Source organism: Hemiscyllium ocellatum, chromosome 11, assembly GCF_020745735.1.
Source record: "Hemiscyllium ocellatum isolate sHemOce1 chromosome 11, sHemOce1.pat.X.cur, whole genome shotgun sequence".
Taxonomy (NCBI): Eukaryota; Metazoa; Chordata; class Chondrichthyes; order Orectolobiformes; family Hemiscylliidae; genus Hemiscyllium; species Hemiscyllium ocellatum.
Window position 1 is genome coordinate 27,313,972 of NC_083411.1, and position 17,186 is coordinate 27,331,157.

A 17,186-nucleotide genomic window follows, 5' to 3' on the forward strand; every position below is an offset into this window, starting at 1 on the left:
AGAATTAAACTTTTACAAAAAAAAACACTTTGTCATTCATTTTCGAATCCTAAGAGATTACTGGAAAAAGTGGCTGGGATGATAGGAGATTGAGGGGGAGGGGAATGTTTATTTGCCGAGTAGATAGTATCATTCATTATATAGCGGTGGCCTAGTGATATTATTATGAGACTATTATTCCAGTAACTCAGCTAATGTTCTGGAGAGGAGAAAGTGAGGTCTGCAGATGCTGGAGATCAGAGCTGAAAGTGTGTTGCTGGACCTGCTGCGCTTTTCCAGCAACAAATTTTCAGCTCAGTAATGTTCTGGAGACCCAGGTTCAAATCCCACCTTGGCAAATGATGGAATCTGAACCCAACAGTTTTGGTTGGTTCAGTGGCTAACACTATTGCCTTAGTGTCAGAAATCCAGGTTCAATCCCACCCTTAGGTGACTGGCTGTGTGGAGTTTGCACTTTCTCCACATGTCTGTGTGGGTTTTCTCCCACAGTCCAGGCTAGCTGGATTGGCTACACCAAATTGTCTATAGTGTCCAAAGATGTGCAGGCTAGCTGAATTAGCTATGCTAAATTGCCTAGAGTGTCCAAAGATGTGCAGGCTAGGTGTGTTAGCTTTGGGAAAAGAGAAGTTATGGGGGTATGGGATGCTCTTTAGAGGGTTGGTGTGGACTTGATGGGTTGAACAACTAGTTTCCACACGGTGGGGATCCTATGATAATTATGGCTATAAATTTGTCTGTGGAATTCAAAGGATTGAGCTTAAGTTCTCGCAAACTGAGCCAACTAAAATCTTATGAATGTAGTAAAAAGACAGTCAGACCATCTCTTCAGATACAACTGCTGGTTTTCACTGCAAAACTTCCTAACCAGGCACATACTTCAAATATAAAAACAGAATCATTTGAAGTTTCTACTATTCAGTGATCCCTGCAACCAATGTAAGCATAGAGATAGTAATGGCATTACATGTAGCTTGAAGGACAATATCCTTCTGTGTCCAAACTTCAACATGAGAATTATTTATGCATTAATTACAATTTTCAACATTTGGTGGACAATGGTGACAGAGGATTCTAGATGTAAAGATGCAACACAAAACGGAACTGAGGTTTGAAAACTGTCATACTACAGCTGTGCCTTTGTATTTCTGATCAGGGAATAGAGTGAGCTGTAGCTGGTCGGCCACCCGCTGAGCCAGCCTGTGCTTGGTCATGCACCACCTTCCACCAACCCCGGACATTGTTTTGGCCGGCCAGCCGCTACGGCGATTGGGAGGTTCGCGACGCTCTCCCAAAGTTGTTGAGGGAACAGCGGGCGGCGACGGAAAAATGGACTCGGTGTTTGTGACGGTCGGGACGACAAGCTTCGATGAGCTGATCCGAGAAGTATCTTCGGGAAAGATGACACAAGTGAGTTCACTCACCTCAAACCCACCGGGGGGGGGGGGCGGCGGGAACGCGTTGGGTTGATGGCCCGTTGACAAATAACTTCCGGGGCCGCGAGACACGCCGCCAATCAGGAGCGTGGGAGGCGTGGCCAGATCCAGGGGGCGGGGATAGGAGAAATGGAATGGGGAAGGGGAGGAGTCAGGACAGGACAGGACAGGGGAGAAATGGAGTGGGGACAGGACAGAACGGAACGGAGTGTGGGAGGTGTAGGGATGGGGAAACGGTTGGGGGAGGGGGAGGAAGGTGAGTAAGGACAAGGCGGTGGGGGTGGGGAATGTCTGGGGGAAACAGTAGGGAGAGTGAACAATTTGGATTGGGTCCTGCTGGGGATTTGGGGCACAGCAAATGTCATCAGCTGCAATCTGGGGAATAATACCTGGAAGCTGAAAATGTGTTGCTGGTCAAAGCACAGCAGGCCAGGCAGCATCTCAGGAATAGGGAATTCGACGTTTCGAGCATAAGCCCTTCATCCTGATGAAGGGCTTATGCTCGAAACGTCGAATTCCCTATTCCTGAGATGCTGCCTGGCCTGCTGTGCTTTGACCAGCAACACATTTTCAGCTGTGATCTCCAGCATCTGCAGACCTCATTTTTTACTTAATAATACCTGGAACACAAACACAGTGACCTCTACAAGATGCACTGCTGTACCTCGTTCAGGCTCCTTGGATAGCACCTTCCTAACCCATCACCTCTGCCTCCACTGACAATGGGGCATGGCTACTTGCAAATTTCCCTCCAAGCTATACACCATCCTGACTTGAAAATATATCGCCATTCCTTTATGCGAGCGCCCCAAAGCTCTGGAAGCTGCAGGAGTGTCAGTGCTTACCTCCTCTTTTTCAAGGTTTAGTGATGGGCAAGAAATGATCCCCGCATGCCATGAAAACATCAAGTCAAGTTTCACATGTAAACTATACTCTGTTTGATATCAGACTTAAGAACTGCAAGGTCTGAAGCAATCAGAAATAGAAATTGCTGGAGGAACTCAACAGGTCTGGCCGCATCTTTAGGGCGGGAAATAGGATTAACGTTTCAAGTCCAGTTCTGAAGATGAACTCAAAACATTAACTCTGTTTTTTACTCATAGATGGTGTCAGACCTGTTGAATTTCTCTAGCAATTTCTACTTTTGTTTCAAGACTCTAGTCTACTTCAGCACCACCTTTCTCAACCACTCTGTCTCTAAATTACCACCGTACTTGTACGATATTGAGTACAATTCCTTGACACTAATGACATTTTTCCCTGGTAACTGCCTCAGAACGAACTAGATTGTTTGTAATCTGTGTCATTATACTTGATAAGTCTTCCAATCATTTATCCAGTTCATTCATAAGACCACCCGTTTCCCTCTCTACAATTTCATATGATACTGCCCCTCTTAGGCCCTCTGGAACCAAAGCCTTCCTCCATGCCTTGGTTAGCTCCAAGCTTGACTGTTCTGCAACACTGGCTAGCCTCCCACATTCTGCATTCCATAACTCAAGGTTATCCAAAGCTCTAACAACTGTGAAAATTACATCAATGTTTATGCAAAGTCCCTGTGCTTGCTGGCTGACATGGACTCCCAGTTAAACAATACTTTGATTTTACAGTTGTCACATATCTTTATGTCCCTCCATCCCTTATCATCGCAAATCTATCCTCTTCAGCATCTCTAATTCTAATTGCTTCATAATTTGTGGCTATGTCTTTAATTGACTAGATGCCAAATTCTGGAATTGCTTCCTTGTATTCCTTCTTTAAGGCAGTACTTCCGCTTTCCTCTCAGAGTAGCTTTCGTTCATCTGCATTCATATCTTCTTATGTGGCTTGAGAGATCTTGAAGGACCTGATTTGTTTTACTACTTTTTTTTACAACTAGTCCAGTGACACTTATCACCATACTACTATCTCTGGTATATCCAGAAATAAACTGTAGTTATTGAGTTATTTATGCTACTTTATTTTAAAAATCAGAGTAATATCTAGTTCTCGGGCAGCCCTCCAGTATTATGATTTCTACAAGATTTCTGCTTTTAATCCAGCAATATCCTGAAATTCTTTCTAAATTATCATCAGATGCATGTTATTCAATCCCTAAGATTTACTTAACTTGTTTTTCCACAGCTATTTGTGCAGAATCGATGTAGAAACGTTCCACATTTATTTGTTGCTGATTCCTACTCTGTTCAGATTTATTAACCTTCTCCCCTTATTATTTATTCTTAGATTCTACAAGATTTGGGCTACAGGAAACTGATTCTTCAGATTGGCCGTGGCAGTGTTGAACCAAAGCCTATTGTTAGAACAAATTTCACTCTTGAAGTTTATAGGTTCAAGGATTCAATAGCAGATGATATTAAAAATGCCACACTTGTTATCAGTCATGCTGGTAAGTATTGATTGTATGTGAATGAATCAAGGATTTTTGTATTCGTAAAGTGCCTTTCACAACCAAATGTTTTACAAATTAGGTACTCATTTAAGTGTACTCATGATTATAATATGGCAGTCCATTTAGGCATAGCAAATGCCAAGAAACAGCATATGAAAATGAACAGGCCACCTGCTTTATGATGTCTATTAAAGGATAAATATTGGCCAGGGACTACTACCCTATTTTTTTTAAAATTCAAATGAATACCCAACTAACTTGAAGCAGGAAAACCTTAAGTCACAGAGGTATTGTTATTACGTGACTGTATCACCAAGTTAGTAAGTTGGTGAAAATGAAGATGGGGACTCTGAAAACTAAATGTAGCCATTGAGAAAATTTCAACAAGAGGCTTTTTTAAAAAAATTGTGCCCCGATATGGACTGCAGTAGTTCACAAAATTGGCTTACCACCATCTTCTCAGGAGCATTTAAGGTGAGACAATAGACCTACATCCCGTTAATTAAAAGTAAACAATTATGGTTGAAATCTTATTCAACTATGGGGGCATTCTTAATTGACCCCATTTCTATTGTCACCATGTGAACATAAAATACCCTAATCGAGTGTCTCTGGATAGTGAACCAGAATCAGGCAGAATTTCCTTTACTTAGCTCGGCTGCACTTAAGCCAAATATATGCTGTGACTATAATTGTGGATGAGTTTGCCTAAATGCTCAAATTGGAGATGGAATTTGTGACCTGAACTGCATCAGCTTATCAAACTCACCAGATGCATTTCAAAGAGAAATTGGCAGTGTTCAGGTCAAAATTGTCATATTGGAAGTTAACTAACAAAAAGCTGTTATTTTAAAATATAATAGTGTTATTTTCATGTAACTCTTACTTAGGCTTGTGGTAATTACATAAAATTTCCATCACAGAAATCAGTTCGTTGGCCAAATTGTTCTAAGCCTGTGCTGATACTCTGCTTAAGCCTTTTTCAATCTTGCCATCATCTTTCTTCATCCTCGTGTGTATTCCCTTGCATGTAACAATTCTATCTGCTTGAATAGCAAGCTTCATTCAGAATGTGAAGAAATTCCTCTTAGATTCTTAATTTGCTGTTATACGTCATCTCATTTTTATGCCCCATGTTCTATACTCATTCATGTCACAGAATCACAAACGTGTTAAAGCAGAAGGAGGCCATTTAGCCCATCATGCCTGCACAAGCTCACTAAATTAGCATCATTACCCAGTGCCAGTCTCCTGCTTTCCCCCACACCTTTACATTATTTTTATCAAAATAATCATCAAAAGCCCTCTTGAATGTCTCAGCTGAACCTGCCTCCACACTTCCAGGCAGTTCGTTCTAAACCTAACCACTCGCTGATGGTAAAACATTTTCAGTTGTGGAAACAGTTTACTCACGTTTGCACTGAGATCCAGTCATAATTTAAGACAATTATCCTGTGTCCTGTTAAGAGAAAATACATTATCTTCCTATTTTTGTATTCTTTTCTAGAATCCAGTACTTTGGGTATTTTTTTTAAAGAATTTTCCATGATATAGCTTTTGCTGGCTAGACCAGCATTTATTGCTTATTGTTAATTGCTGCTGAGAAGATAGTAGTTAACCACTTTCTTTAAGCACAGCAGTTGTTGTGTTGCAGGAACACCCGCAATGTTGATGCCAAGGGACTTCCAGAATTTTGACCCAGTGTATTGAATGAGTAGCAAAATAGTTGTAAGGCAGGACAGCATGTAGTTTGGAAAGGAAGTTGAAGGTGTGCATCTGCTACCTTTGTCATTCTAGAAGGCAGAAGTCACAAATTTGTAAAATGCTGTCATAATGTTGAGCTGCTGCATAGCATCTTGTAAATGGTATACGCTACTGGCAATATGCATTAGTGGTGGGGGGGGAGTGACTATTGACATGAGTGGGGGGGGATGTCACTTAACCAGACTGCAGCTTTGAGCATTTGTTGTCAGAGCTGCACTTAACTGGGCAAATGGAGAGTATGTTATCACACACCTGATTTATGCCTTGTTTAATGGCATTTTGGGGAGTTAAGAGGTGAGTTATTCACTATGGAATTCCCACCCTTTTAATCATTTAGTCAGCAACGTACTTGGTTTTGTCCCCTACTGAGATCCAGTGTTAGCAATATGTCTAAGTGACCAGTTGTTGATGGAATATTTTTGATACTTTCAGTTACCTCAATGATATTAGCACCAGGAATTAAATTTTTAAAACATACTAAGCATTATGTTACTCAGTATTATCAAATGTAATATTGAAAAGCAGTGCAGTGGAGCCAGAAGTATTTTGTTGTGCTTCTGTTCGCCGAGCGAACAGAACCACAACAACGAGCACCCGAGCCAGAAATTTTCTCACAAACTTTGACCAGAAGTATTTTCTTTCACTTTTTAAAAATTGTAGTTAAATTTTCTCTTTACAACAAATATTCAGGTGCCGGAACTTGTCTGGAGACCCTTGAAGCAGGAAAATTACTCGTAGTTGTCATTAATGAAGAGTTGATGAACAACCACCAGTTGGAACTAGCCAAACAGCTGCATAGTGATGGGCATCTCCTCTACTGCACTTGCAGGTAGAGTAAATTATTTGTAAAATCGAAAGGCGCGAAGAGTTGACTGTTGTGGGATTTTTTAAAAATGTTTTCTTTTTAACATTTATACCATGCACTTCATTTAGCCAAGTAGATACAGAGCCTATGATGTGAATGTCACTGAAACAGGGTGTCTGTGGAAATTAAAAGGTTGTCAGCTTTCCAGATATATTTTAAAATACTGAGTTCTTCATTGTGCATACATGCATGCGTGACTTTTTTTTACCACCACCTGCAAGTTCCCCTCCAAGCCACTCACCATTCTGACTACAAAATGTATCGTGCTGTACCTTCAGTGTTACGTGGTCAAGATTTTGGAACACTCTCCCTATTGTGGGTCAAACTACAGCTTGTGAACTGTTGTGGTTCAAGAAGACTTACTACCTTCTTGATTGCTATTGGGGATCAGCAATAAACACCAGCCAGTGATCTCCACATCTCAGGAATGGAATTTAAGAATTAGCATAACTTAAAGGAATGTTGACATGTACGACAGTTAAGATGAAGTATTGCTGTAAGAGGGGTGGTCAATCTGAGGTGGTAGGACAGTATTACAAAATAAATCCTTTCAAGTTAAGAACCCTGGTGCATCAGAGACTGACCTTACTGAGGTTTATAAAATCATGAGGGGCATGGATAGGGTATAGAGACATGGTCTTTTACCTGAGGTGGAGGAGTCCAGAACTAAAAGGCATAGGTTTAGGGTGAAAGGGGAAAAATGTAAAAGGGACCTAAGAGCCAACGTTTTCTACATAGAGGGTGGTGTATGTATGGAATGAATTGCTAGAGGAAGTGGTGGAGGCTGGTACAATTACAACATTTAACAGGCATCTGGATGTGTACTTGAAGGGTTTAGAGGGATATGGGCCAAGTGCTGGCATATGGGATGAGATTAGCTTAGATATCTGGTCGACATGGTCAAGTTTGACCAAAGGATCGGTTTCCATACTGTACATATCTATGACTAACATCGTTTTTTTTCCTATAGCGTATCAATGATTCCAGGTTAAGCAATTATTGATCTCTACCTGAAATTCTTTTGTATGCTTTTGTTTAAAGTGATTCAGTTACCGTAATTAAGGATTGACATTAGAACTCTACAGTGACTTAGAGTCATAGAGATGTACAGCATGGAAATAGACCCTTCGGTCCAACTCATCCATGCCAACCAGATATCCCAACCCAATCAAGTCCCACCTGCCAGCACCCCGCCCATATCCCTCCAAACCCTTCCTATTCATATACCCATCCAGATGCCTTTTAAATGTTGCAATTGTACTAGCCTCCACCACTCCCTCTGGCAGCTCATTCCATATACATGCCACCCTCTGAGTGAAAAAGTTGCCTCTTAGGTCTCTTTTATATCTTCCCCTCTCACCCTAAACCTATGCCCTCTAATTCTGGATCCTCTACCCGAAGGAAAAGACTTTGTCTATTTATCCTATCCCTGCCCCTCATAATTTTATAAACCTCTATAAGGTCACCCCTCAACCTCCAACTCTCCAGGGAAAACAGCCCTAGCCTTTTCAACCTCTCCCTGTAGATCAAATCCTCCAACCCTGGCCACATCCTTGTAAATCTTTTCTGAACCCTTTCAAGTTTCACAACATCTTTCCGATAGGAAGGAGACCAGAATTGCACACAATATTTCAACAATGGCCTAACCAATGTCCTGTCCAGCCGCAACATGACCTCCCAACTCCTGTACTCAATACTTTGACCAATAAAGGAAAGCATACGAAACGCTGCCTTCACTATCCTAAAAACCTGCGACTCCACTTTCAAGGAGCTATGAACCTGCACTCCAAGGTGTCTTTGTTCAACTGATAAAAAAGATTGATTTGAAAACATACAACCTTTCAAGCTTCCTACATGAAACCATTATAAATCAGAATGTTAGATTGAGATATTCTGGTTTATTTAACACAGTGCTGCACCAAATCCAGTATTTATTTATTATGGGATTAAAATAATTTAAAAGTCTATACTGAGTTTACTATTTTCCAATTTACAAAACTTCAACTAATCAATGAATGACTTTCATGAAACAAGCAGTCTCCATATCAGTCAAATAAAGAAACATTTATAGACCATGCAATGGGGTGGAAAAAAATGGTTACCCATTCCAAACAAACCATATAATTTGGAACTCTGGTTCGACTGCAAACGAGGGAGGAGTCTGGGTTCCACTGTTATTTTATCAAATGTTATTGATAATGTCACTATAGGAAAAATCTGCCTTAATAGTGCCGAGAGTTTTGAGAAGATTTTATTTTGTGAAGGGAATTAGCAATGGAAGTGAATTATTGTTATGTGTTCCAAATAAGTTGTCATGTTCACCCTTTTATTTAAAAATCTATGGATTCTGGATAATTACTGATTTACACGGTGTACATTTGCATTTTCATTTTCTTTAAAGAGTTACAATGTACATTGTTTTATGTAGACAATGTCCTTTCTGTAAATGTGGACTACAAATTAGTTACTTTGTAAGCAATGCATTAGGTAAGCTCTGTCAAAAGGTGCCATGATGTCTTGGCCAAGTTCATCACATTGATATTTCAGGAAGTAGAAATTGCTACAACAGATTTCGTGCCATGTTATTAACACTATTATGTTGTGATTCTTATTTCAGCACACTGTCTGAAACATTACAGAAATTGGATTCAACATCCCTGAAACCATTTCCGCCAGGACACCCAGAAAGATTTTCAGCATTTTTGGATAAAGTCCTGGGATTCGAATGACATTGATGGCCTTTCTTTCTATTTAGTTTGAGCACCAATCTTTTTAATTGGTAACAAACTGAAAAGCCAAACCCATCCTTTTGGTGAAAATTTAAAAAGTTCTTGCTTTTGTAAAGTAATTGTATGGGAACCAGGAAAAGGATCACTGTCCATCAGCAATCCTACAATATTGAGATGTGCAATAAATGTGTTCTTTACATATTTCCTCACTATGTTCCATCATGTTATTACTGGTATTTCTGTGAGTGAATTCTGTTACTTAGAAATTGTTCATGCATTAGTACAAGTTGAAAGCCAAGAACAAGCATATATTGTCAAAGATCTGTTTCTCTGTGAAGTCTTAACTCCCTTCTTACTTGAATAAATTTACATATGCCAACACTGGACAACCTATTCAACATATGTGAACCTAGACCTTGACCCTTCAGAGTATTGAAGCTGATCCCAGGTATTATACTTGTGGATGTAGGTTTGCTTGCTAAGCTGGAAGGTCAGCATACAGAACCTCAATCTGAGCTACAAATCTTCTCAAAACTTGCTGTTATACTTGTGTGCAGTTACTGACTAGTTTATCTCCATTAGACTGGTGATGCTCTGTTGGTGTTACTGTTAGTTGCTCATAAATTAAAAAGAAATCTTTGACTTCCTAACCCTAAAAAAAAGTCTCAATTCCAGACTGGGTAGTACAGAGTCTGCAATTCTTTCATCAAGAGTCACAGCAGGGGAATCAATAGCTTATGGAAAGAAAAGCTCTTGATGTAATTTACTGGAAGTTTTTGTTCAATGTGTGCTTACAGTATTAACTAGTCCACAGGTATCTGAATTGTTTGTTTCCAAAATGTGGTTCTAACTTTTGCCACTTTCCAGCTGTCAGCCAGGCATGTCATACACAAGCACGATAGATATGGGGAGTTCTTTTTACTGCTGTGGAAAGTCAATACATCATGGTCATAATCAAAAGGACCAACAGCCTAGTTTAATCTCAAATATCTGCTCAGGAGAGCGAAAAAGCTGCTAGAAAGTTTGCACTGAGAACTGAAGCTGAAACGTCCTTATTTCCAATACTTAATATGTTGAAATTGCCACTCATCCAATACTGACTGTTGGACAAGCATCAGACAGTTCAGAAGAGGGGGTCAGAGGTGAGATGGGTACAAAGATTGGTATCATATCAGTGTGGAAACTTATATCATGATTTCTGATTATGTTACTGAAGGAATTGTGCATGGATTAGAGATGATCCAGAGATAGCTCCTAACAGGACCATGAGGGAACTGGATGTCTTCCACTAAGGATAGATAAGAACAAAATCAGGCAAGGTAGTCCTACACAGCTGGACACATCGAGAAAAACATGGTAACAGACTCTAGAACTTAGGACCCAGAGGCAGGGGTAATGAAGAAATGATCTCCTATTATAGAAGGATCTCTATCAAATGGGTCAATGGGCTGAAAAATGGCAGATGGAGTTCAATCTGGATAAATGCGAGGTATTGTATTTTGGTATAACAAACAAGGGTAGGGTTTTTACAATTAATGGTAGGGCCTTGGGTTGTGTTGTAGAACAGAGGGGCCTAAGGGTGTAGATACATAATTCATTAAAGTTTGTGTCACATATAGATAGGGTGGTTAAAAAGGCGTTTGGCATGCTTGCTTTCATTGCTCAGGCCTTTGAGTATAGGAATTTAGATGTTATGTTGAGGTTGTACAGGACATTGGTGAGGCCTCTTCTGGAATACTGTGTCCAGTTCTGGTCATCCAGTTATAGGAAGGATAGTATGAAGCTTAAATGGGTTCAGAAGGAATTTACCAGGATATTGCTGGATATGGAAGGTTTGAGTTATAAAGAAAGGCTGGATAGGCTGGGACTTTTTTCACTGGAGCATAGGAGTTTGAGAGGCGACCTGATAGAAGTTTTTACTATAATGAGAGGTATAGATAGAGTTGATGGTAGTTGTTTTTTTCCCTAATATGGGGAACTTCAAGACCAGGGAGCACATCTTTAAGGTGAGAGGTGAGAATTTAAAAAAAAATACGAGGAGCAAATTTCTTTACATAGAGGATAGTTCGCGTGTAGAATGAACTTCCTGAGAAAGTGCTGGATGCAGATACAACTATAATGTTTAAAAGGCATTTAGATAAGTCCACGAATGGGAAAGATTTGGAGGATTATGGGCCAGGAGCAGGCAGATGGGACTAGTTTAGTTTGGGATTACATTTGGCTTGGACTGGTTGGCCCAAAGGGTCTGTTTCCTTGCTCTATGGCTCAGCAATTTGGTTGTGGAGCCTGTTCTGCCAATCATAGTTGATCTGGTTGTGGTCTCATTTCAGTGACCTGTCCAGCCCCCACGTCAATCAGAAATCTGTCTTAATTTAGCCTTGAATAAATGCAATAACTCAACTTCTGTTTTCTGAGAGAGAATTACGAACAGCCATCAGAGAAAAGCATTTTCCTCATTTTCAAAGAATCTTTTATTCTTAAACTGTGACCCCTAATTCTGGCCTCCCACACTTTCAGAAGCATCCTCTTGTTACCTACCCTGTCACATCCTTTCAAGATCTCAAACTGCTTAACTCTCGGTATTGGTCTTGTTTGTTTAACTTTTCTTCATAAGATAAGCCTTTCATCACAGGAATGAGTCAAGTGAGCCTTCTCTGAATTGCTTCTAAAGCTATTGCACCCTTTTTCAAATATGACAATCAACATTGTAGACAGTGATCCAGATTTGATTTCTGCAAGGCCCTGCACAGCTCCGTAAACCTTCTACATTCCTCTGTTTCTACTCCCCTTATAATAAATACCATCATTCAATTTACCACCCTAATTATTTGCTGTATCTGCATCCCAAGTTTCTGTTATTAATGTGCCAGTACTTGCAGATACCATTATACTAATAAGATGAGCAAACTTCCATTTCAATAGTCCAGTACTTCTCTATCCTTCATACCAAATTGAACCAGTTCGTATTTTGCCTTTGCAGTGTCTTTACCTCTTGACAACTTGCCTATCTGTTTTGGTATCATTAGAAAACTTAGCCATACATTTCCCTATGTGATTTATAGAGGTCTAAATAGTTGAGGCCGTTGTGACTGTGTAACAGATGAAACGTTATAGGATATGTATTCAGTCCCTGCTAGCTAGTCAAAGAATGATGTAAACAATTTCACTTTAAAAAAGAACACAAGAAACAGGAGCTGGAGGACACCATCAATCCTACTTCATCACTTATTACAACTGTGGCTGACCTTGAGCCTCGACTCCACATTTTTGAATCCTAGAATCCCTATAGTGTGAAAACAGGCCCTTTGGCCCAACATATCCACACCAACCCTCTGAAGAGTAATCCACCCAGACCCATTCCCCCACTCTATTATCTGATATTTAACCCTGACCTATGTACCAAACCTACACATTCCTGAACACAAAGACCAATTTAGCATGGTCAATCCACCCTGACCTGCACATCTTTGGAGTATGGGAGGAAACCCACTCAGACACAGAGGGAGAATGTGCAAACTCCACATAGGCAGTCACCCGAGGTTGGAATCTTGCCTGCTTCTCAGGAGTGAACACAAAAAATCTGTGTCCGTCTCTTAACAATTGAACAAAAGGGCACACACAGTCCTCTGGACTTCCAGAAGTACACAATCCTTTAAAACAATTTTGCCTCCTTTCAAAAACACACATTTTATTTTGACTTTAGAAATGCATATGGATGCTGGATTCAAAATACTATATAGCACATATAAAAAGTGGATTGAAGCGCTGCTGTTCTAACATCAAGATGTCCCAAGTTAAATGAATTTTGGCTCCAAGCTCTGGAATTCACACCTTAAAATACCCCCTCCTCTACATTCCTTAAACATTAAGTCTTTAAGTGTGCTTTGGTCACATTAGGAGTCAATGTTGAATTTTGTTTGACAACACTCCTGTGAAGTATAAGTTCAAATAGATTATATAAATAAAAATGATAAAGAAACTCCTGACCATATGTCCTACAGTACTTCAAGCAGGCAAATAAAAAAGCAAGCAGCAAGTCAATGAAGATAAATCAGGCAAAACCCAGCAGAAGAGATCATTTTAAAAATAATCTTGAAGGCAAGGGAGTTTGGGAGGGAATTTTGAAGGATCCACATGGTTGAAAGCACAGTGACCAATACTTGGGCAAAGGGAGGAGCACCTGCTTCATTGCAGAATTTGCTTTTTTTAAATAATAGTATGGTGGAGCTAAGCTACAAATGGCCCACCACACTGGTTTTCTGCAGTAGCAACCCAGGTAACCCATATTATCCACAAATCTCTGCAAACTCTTTCTCTTTGGATGCTACTTTTCTGACAGAAAGAAAATTACTTTAGGAAATATTTTGGGCCTATGTTTACATTTTGAAGTGATTACCAATTTCTATTACAACTACGTTTTTGATCTCAAATTTGAGTCCTCCTGTATGTGACTGTTATTTCATTTGGGGAAAAGAATAGGCATTAGAACAACAGTAACAGTTTTAAAAATACATGAAAATAAGCGATTCAAATACACAAAATTTTTTAAAAATCTTGTTTTTATTCAGTACCTTTTACAAACACAGGATGCTCTAAAGTGCTTTACAGCCTACCAATCTTTTTGCCTAGTCATTTTTATAATGCAAGAGATGTTACAACCAATTTCCACACAACATCTGACAAACCCCAATGCCACAGTAAACAGATAACTTGATTTTATGATATTTAATTCAGGGAGAATATTCATCCACTCAAGAGTATCAAAAGGGTGACACACAAGCAAAAGAAGATAGTTTTTCCTTAAATTCTTCATCTCATTCAATCAGGCACACCATTCAAAAACCAATTACCACCTGGCTGGTTAATTATTCATTCCTTATTTTCATTTAAATTTTTATTTATTTTTATTTTCTGTTCAGAGACACTATTACACACCTCTGATATTTTTAACTCATCATCAAAGCACCTGTGTTTTTAATTAAAAGTATAATTTACAACACAGCCCATTAATTCTTTAAGAAGTCATTGCAATGATCTTCATGTGAGCCTAATAATCTTATGTACCTCTTGGTTGGTATGTGAAGTAATTTGCATAGACCTAATTGAAAGCAGGTCCAATATTTAAGAAAAAACCCAAATGTATTAAATGTTATGAAACTGCCAGTAAGCCAATCCCAAATTATATTGCTTTTAATATGAACTTACTAAGTGCATGTTGTTAATAGAGATCAGGTAAATTGTCTATTTTTTTCTGTCCTGGAAAATTTGTGGGTGGGACTTGAACCCAGGCCTCTTGGTTTCTAGGTAGGGGACTGTCATTAAACCACAACAGCCCACGATATTGTATGAATGTACAGCCTGCTTTTCTTTTCTTAACTAGATTAATGATTGAATGTGTTGCAATTATAAGTGTTTTAATATTTTAATTACTTGCACAAACATTTGATTGGTTTTTTTTGCAAGTGTACAATGCAAGTTGTAGGGTTGTTGTGGTATAGTGGTAGAATCTGTACCTCTGGAATAGAAGATACAAGGTCAGCTCTCACCTGTCCTAGATGCATATCATAATATGTCTGAACTGGTTGATGAAAAATAATTACAATGCAAAGTTGCATCATCATAATGAAAACTCCATGGCCACTTTCCTGCAGCAGTGACCATTTAAACACTTGGAGATGCATAATGTGATTTAGAGGGCCTTTCTTTCCATTATTAATGTAGTTATTACATGTTATTGTGGAAAAATTCCATTGTGTTTTATTAGACAAGATTAGTACTGTTCCTTATGACTTTGGAATTTGAGAACTGCTAAAAGAAAGTTCCTTGGGTTAAGGCTGTTGATCAGAAGAACATTACCTTGACAAATTGCACCTAGTATTTTAGTACATAAAATAGTTACTGTTTTTGCAAAGCATTTTATTTTCACTACTACTTTTCTGAGGAACTCAATTCCTACTGGAATACGTCCAAAAAAAACTGTTCTAGTCAAATAGGGAATAGTAACTGCTTATTTATAGGAAGTATTGTAGTTGAATCAAATCCAACCCACAGCCAAAATCCACGTATGGATACTTCCCAAAAAGGATCACTTAACCTTCAGATAGACAACTGTAACCAATTCTTTCTAATCTTTTGTTACCTCAGGAGCAGAGTTCAATTATAAGTGGCTAAATTATCATGAATTAGAAATTGAATCAAGGCTCCTTTATCTATTGGAGCACCAACCAATGTCTATCACGATGGGAAATTGATACTTCTGATTCGTTTGTGTTATAAATATTCTGTGTAGCTCCACATTTTCCAAATCAAGATATTAATTTTTTTTCAATGCATGCTAGAAAGTATCCCTTAGGCTCTATGCAAATAATGCATATTCTTGTGGAAGCATTGAGCCTTTGAATTAATTCTAGAATGTTAAAGGGGTATGAGCTTCAAGTAAAAACTTTTTCTTTAAGTGCTGCTTTACCTGTGACATCACAGACATGTGAGGTGACGATGCATTACGTGTTTTATCGCGTCAATAGTTAATCTTGCTCTACATACAATGCAAGTTTTCTTGAAGATAATGACCTTTCAAACTTCCGGACATCCTTGTCATTTAAAGAAAAGCATTTGATATGAATTATATGAAATGTCAGCATTAAGGGCGTCACTTTTATAGAATATAAACATTAAAGGATGAAGAGCTAATGTAAATAATTTGTTCCAGTGTGCTGCTATTGAACATCGTGCTGGAGACTGTGTGGCGGGTGGGCGTGGGTGAGGGAAGTGATTTGTAATCATTAGGATGTGATGCACCTGATCTGGTTTGGCCCAGGGTTCCTCAAAAAATCCTGATTCTTTCAACTTGAGCTGGGGTGGGGGGGAAAAAAATCTCTTTTTTTTTCCCCCGTTTCGACAGCGTTTTGCTTTTTAGCTTAAATTCTACCTAGCCTTTTTAAAAATATATATATATTTTAAGAAAAAAAACACGTTACCTTATGGCGGGGTGGAGAAATGCAGAAGGAGGTTAGAAAGTATTTCGGCCAGAAGTCTCTGAATGAAGTGACCATGGATGAGTATCTGAGTAGTCAGGGGTTGTATCGAAAACTCACCGCCAAGGATGGCTCCTGTCTCTTCAGGACTGTTTCCGAGCAGGTAAACTCTTACCAACGTTTGTTTTTGTAAGCATAACAAACAACAATTAAAACTGCACTGTTTTACTTTTGTGTTTGGCCAACTTTCCTGTTAGTTTGATATTTTGTTTTTATAGAATTGATTTTCAGAAAAGAAGATTATATTTCAAACTTCAGACATTATTTTTCAACTTGTCCCTCTCTTGTTGACAAAAAGCTCTTTGCATTTTTGACAGCTGTTTTTGACTCAAATGTATCACTTGGAGATCCGAAAAACTTGCGTTATTTACATGAGGGTGAATCGAAGTAAATTCGAGGCAGTAAGTATTTGAAGTTTGAGTTTCTATAAACCAAAAACTGATACAGGTGCCTTTCCATAGGTGTGTTCCATAAGTTGAGATGGAAAATAGGTGACGATATTAACCAGGACTTCAATGTTTAATAACAGTTTTTTAATTACGCCGTATCTTTTTCAAACTACGTGGGAAAACGTTATTAGCGTAACTTGCTGATATGCACAACTTCATGAATTCAGTCAGTTCTTATTTTCTGCGAGTTTTATTACTAGTTGAATCCGGCGGTGCCGTAAGGAGAAGGCAAGTTTAAATGGTTTGGAATTAGTGGATCTAATTATTTTTTGGCCTCTGAAAATGGGGAGGGAGAGGAATGCGTGGGTTATAGTTTCGGCAGCGAGATCATCTGGTGGCTGGCTGTTTTGTTATATGTTGACTTTAAATCGATGTAGATATCTCTAATACGTAACTAGTCAGAACATATTTATCTGCGGAATAAACCTCGTAACTTTAAGGCACTGAAATCCCATCTTCCTTTTTTTTAGAAGAGACTGTTCTATTTAAAGGGAATTTTTCGTGCATAATGTATCAGTTA

General features: G+C 39.0%; 2 protein-coding genes across 2 annotated transcripts in view; both read left to right on the forward strand.

Annotated features, from left to right (window-relative positions):
* The first annotated feature begins 1,222 nt into the window (after positions 1-1,222).
* zgc:92907 (uncharacterized protein LOC436733 homolog) lies at positions 1,223-9,392 on the forward strand. Its single transcript, XM_060832087.1, has 4 exons — positions 1,223-1,407; positions 3,660-3,822; positions 6,280-6,418; positions 9,072-9,392. The coding sequence occupies exons 1-4, from the start codon at positions 1,327-1,329 to the stop codon at positions 9,181-9,183; spliced, it is 495 nt and encodes a 164-aa protein (XP_060688070.1). The 5' UTR covers positions 1,223-1,326; the 3' UTR covers positions 9,184-9,392.
* A 6,787-nt stretch (positions 9,393-16,179) lies between these two features.
* The window catches only part of alg13 (ALG13 UDP-N-acetylglucosaminyltransferase subunit), a 66,422-nt gene continuing 65,415 nt past the window's right edge, over positions 16,180-17,186 (forward strand). The window contains 2 exon segments of the mRNA XM_060832326.1: positions 16,180-16,320; positions 16,535-16,618. Of these exon segments, the coding sequence (XP_060688309.1) occupies positions 16,180-16,320; positions 16,535-16,618 (225 nt within the window).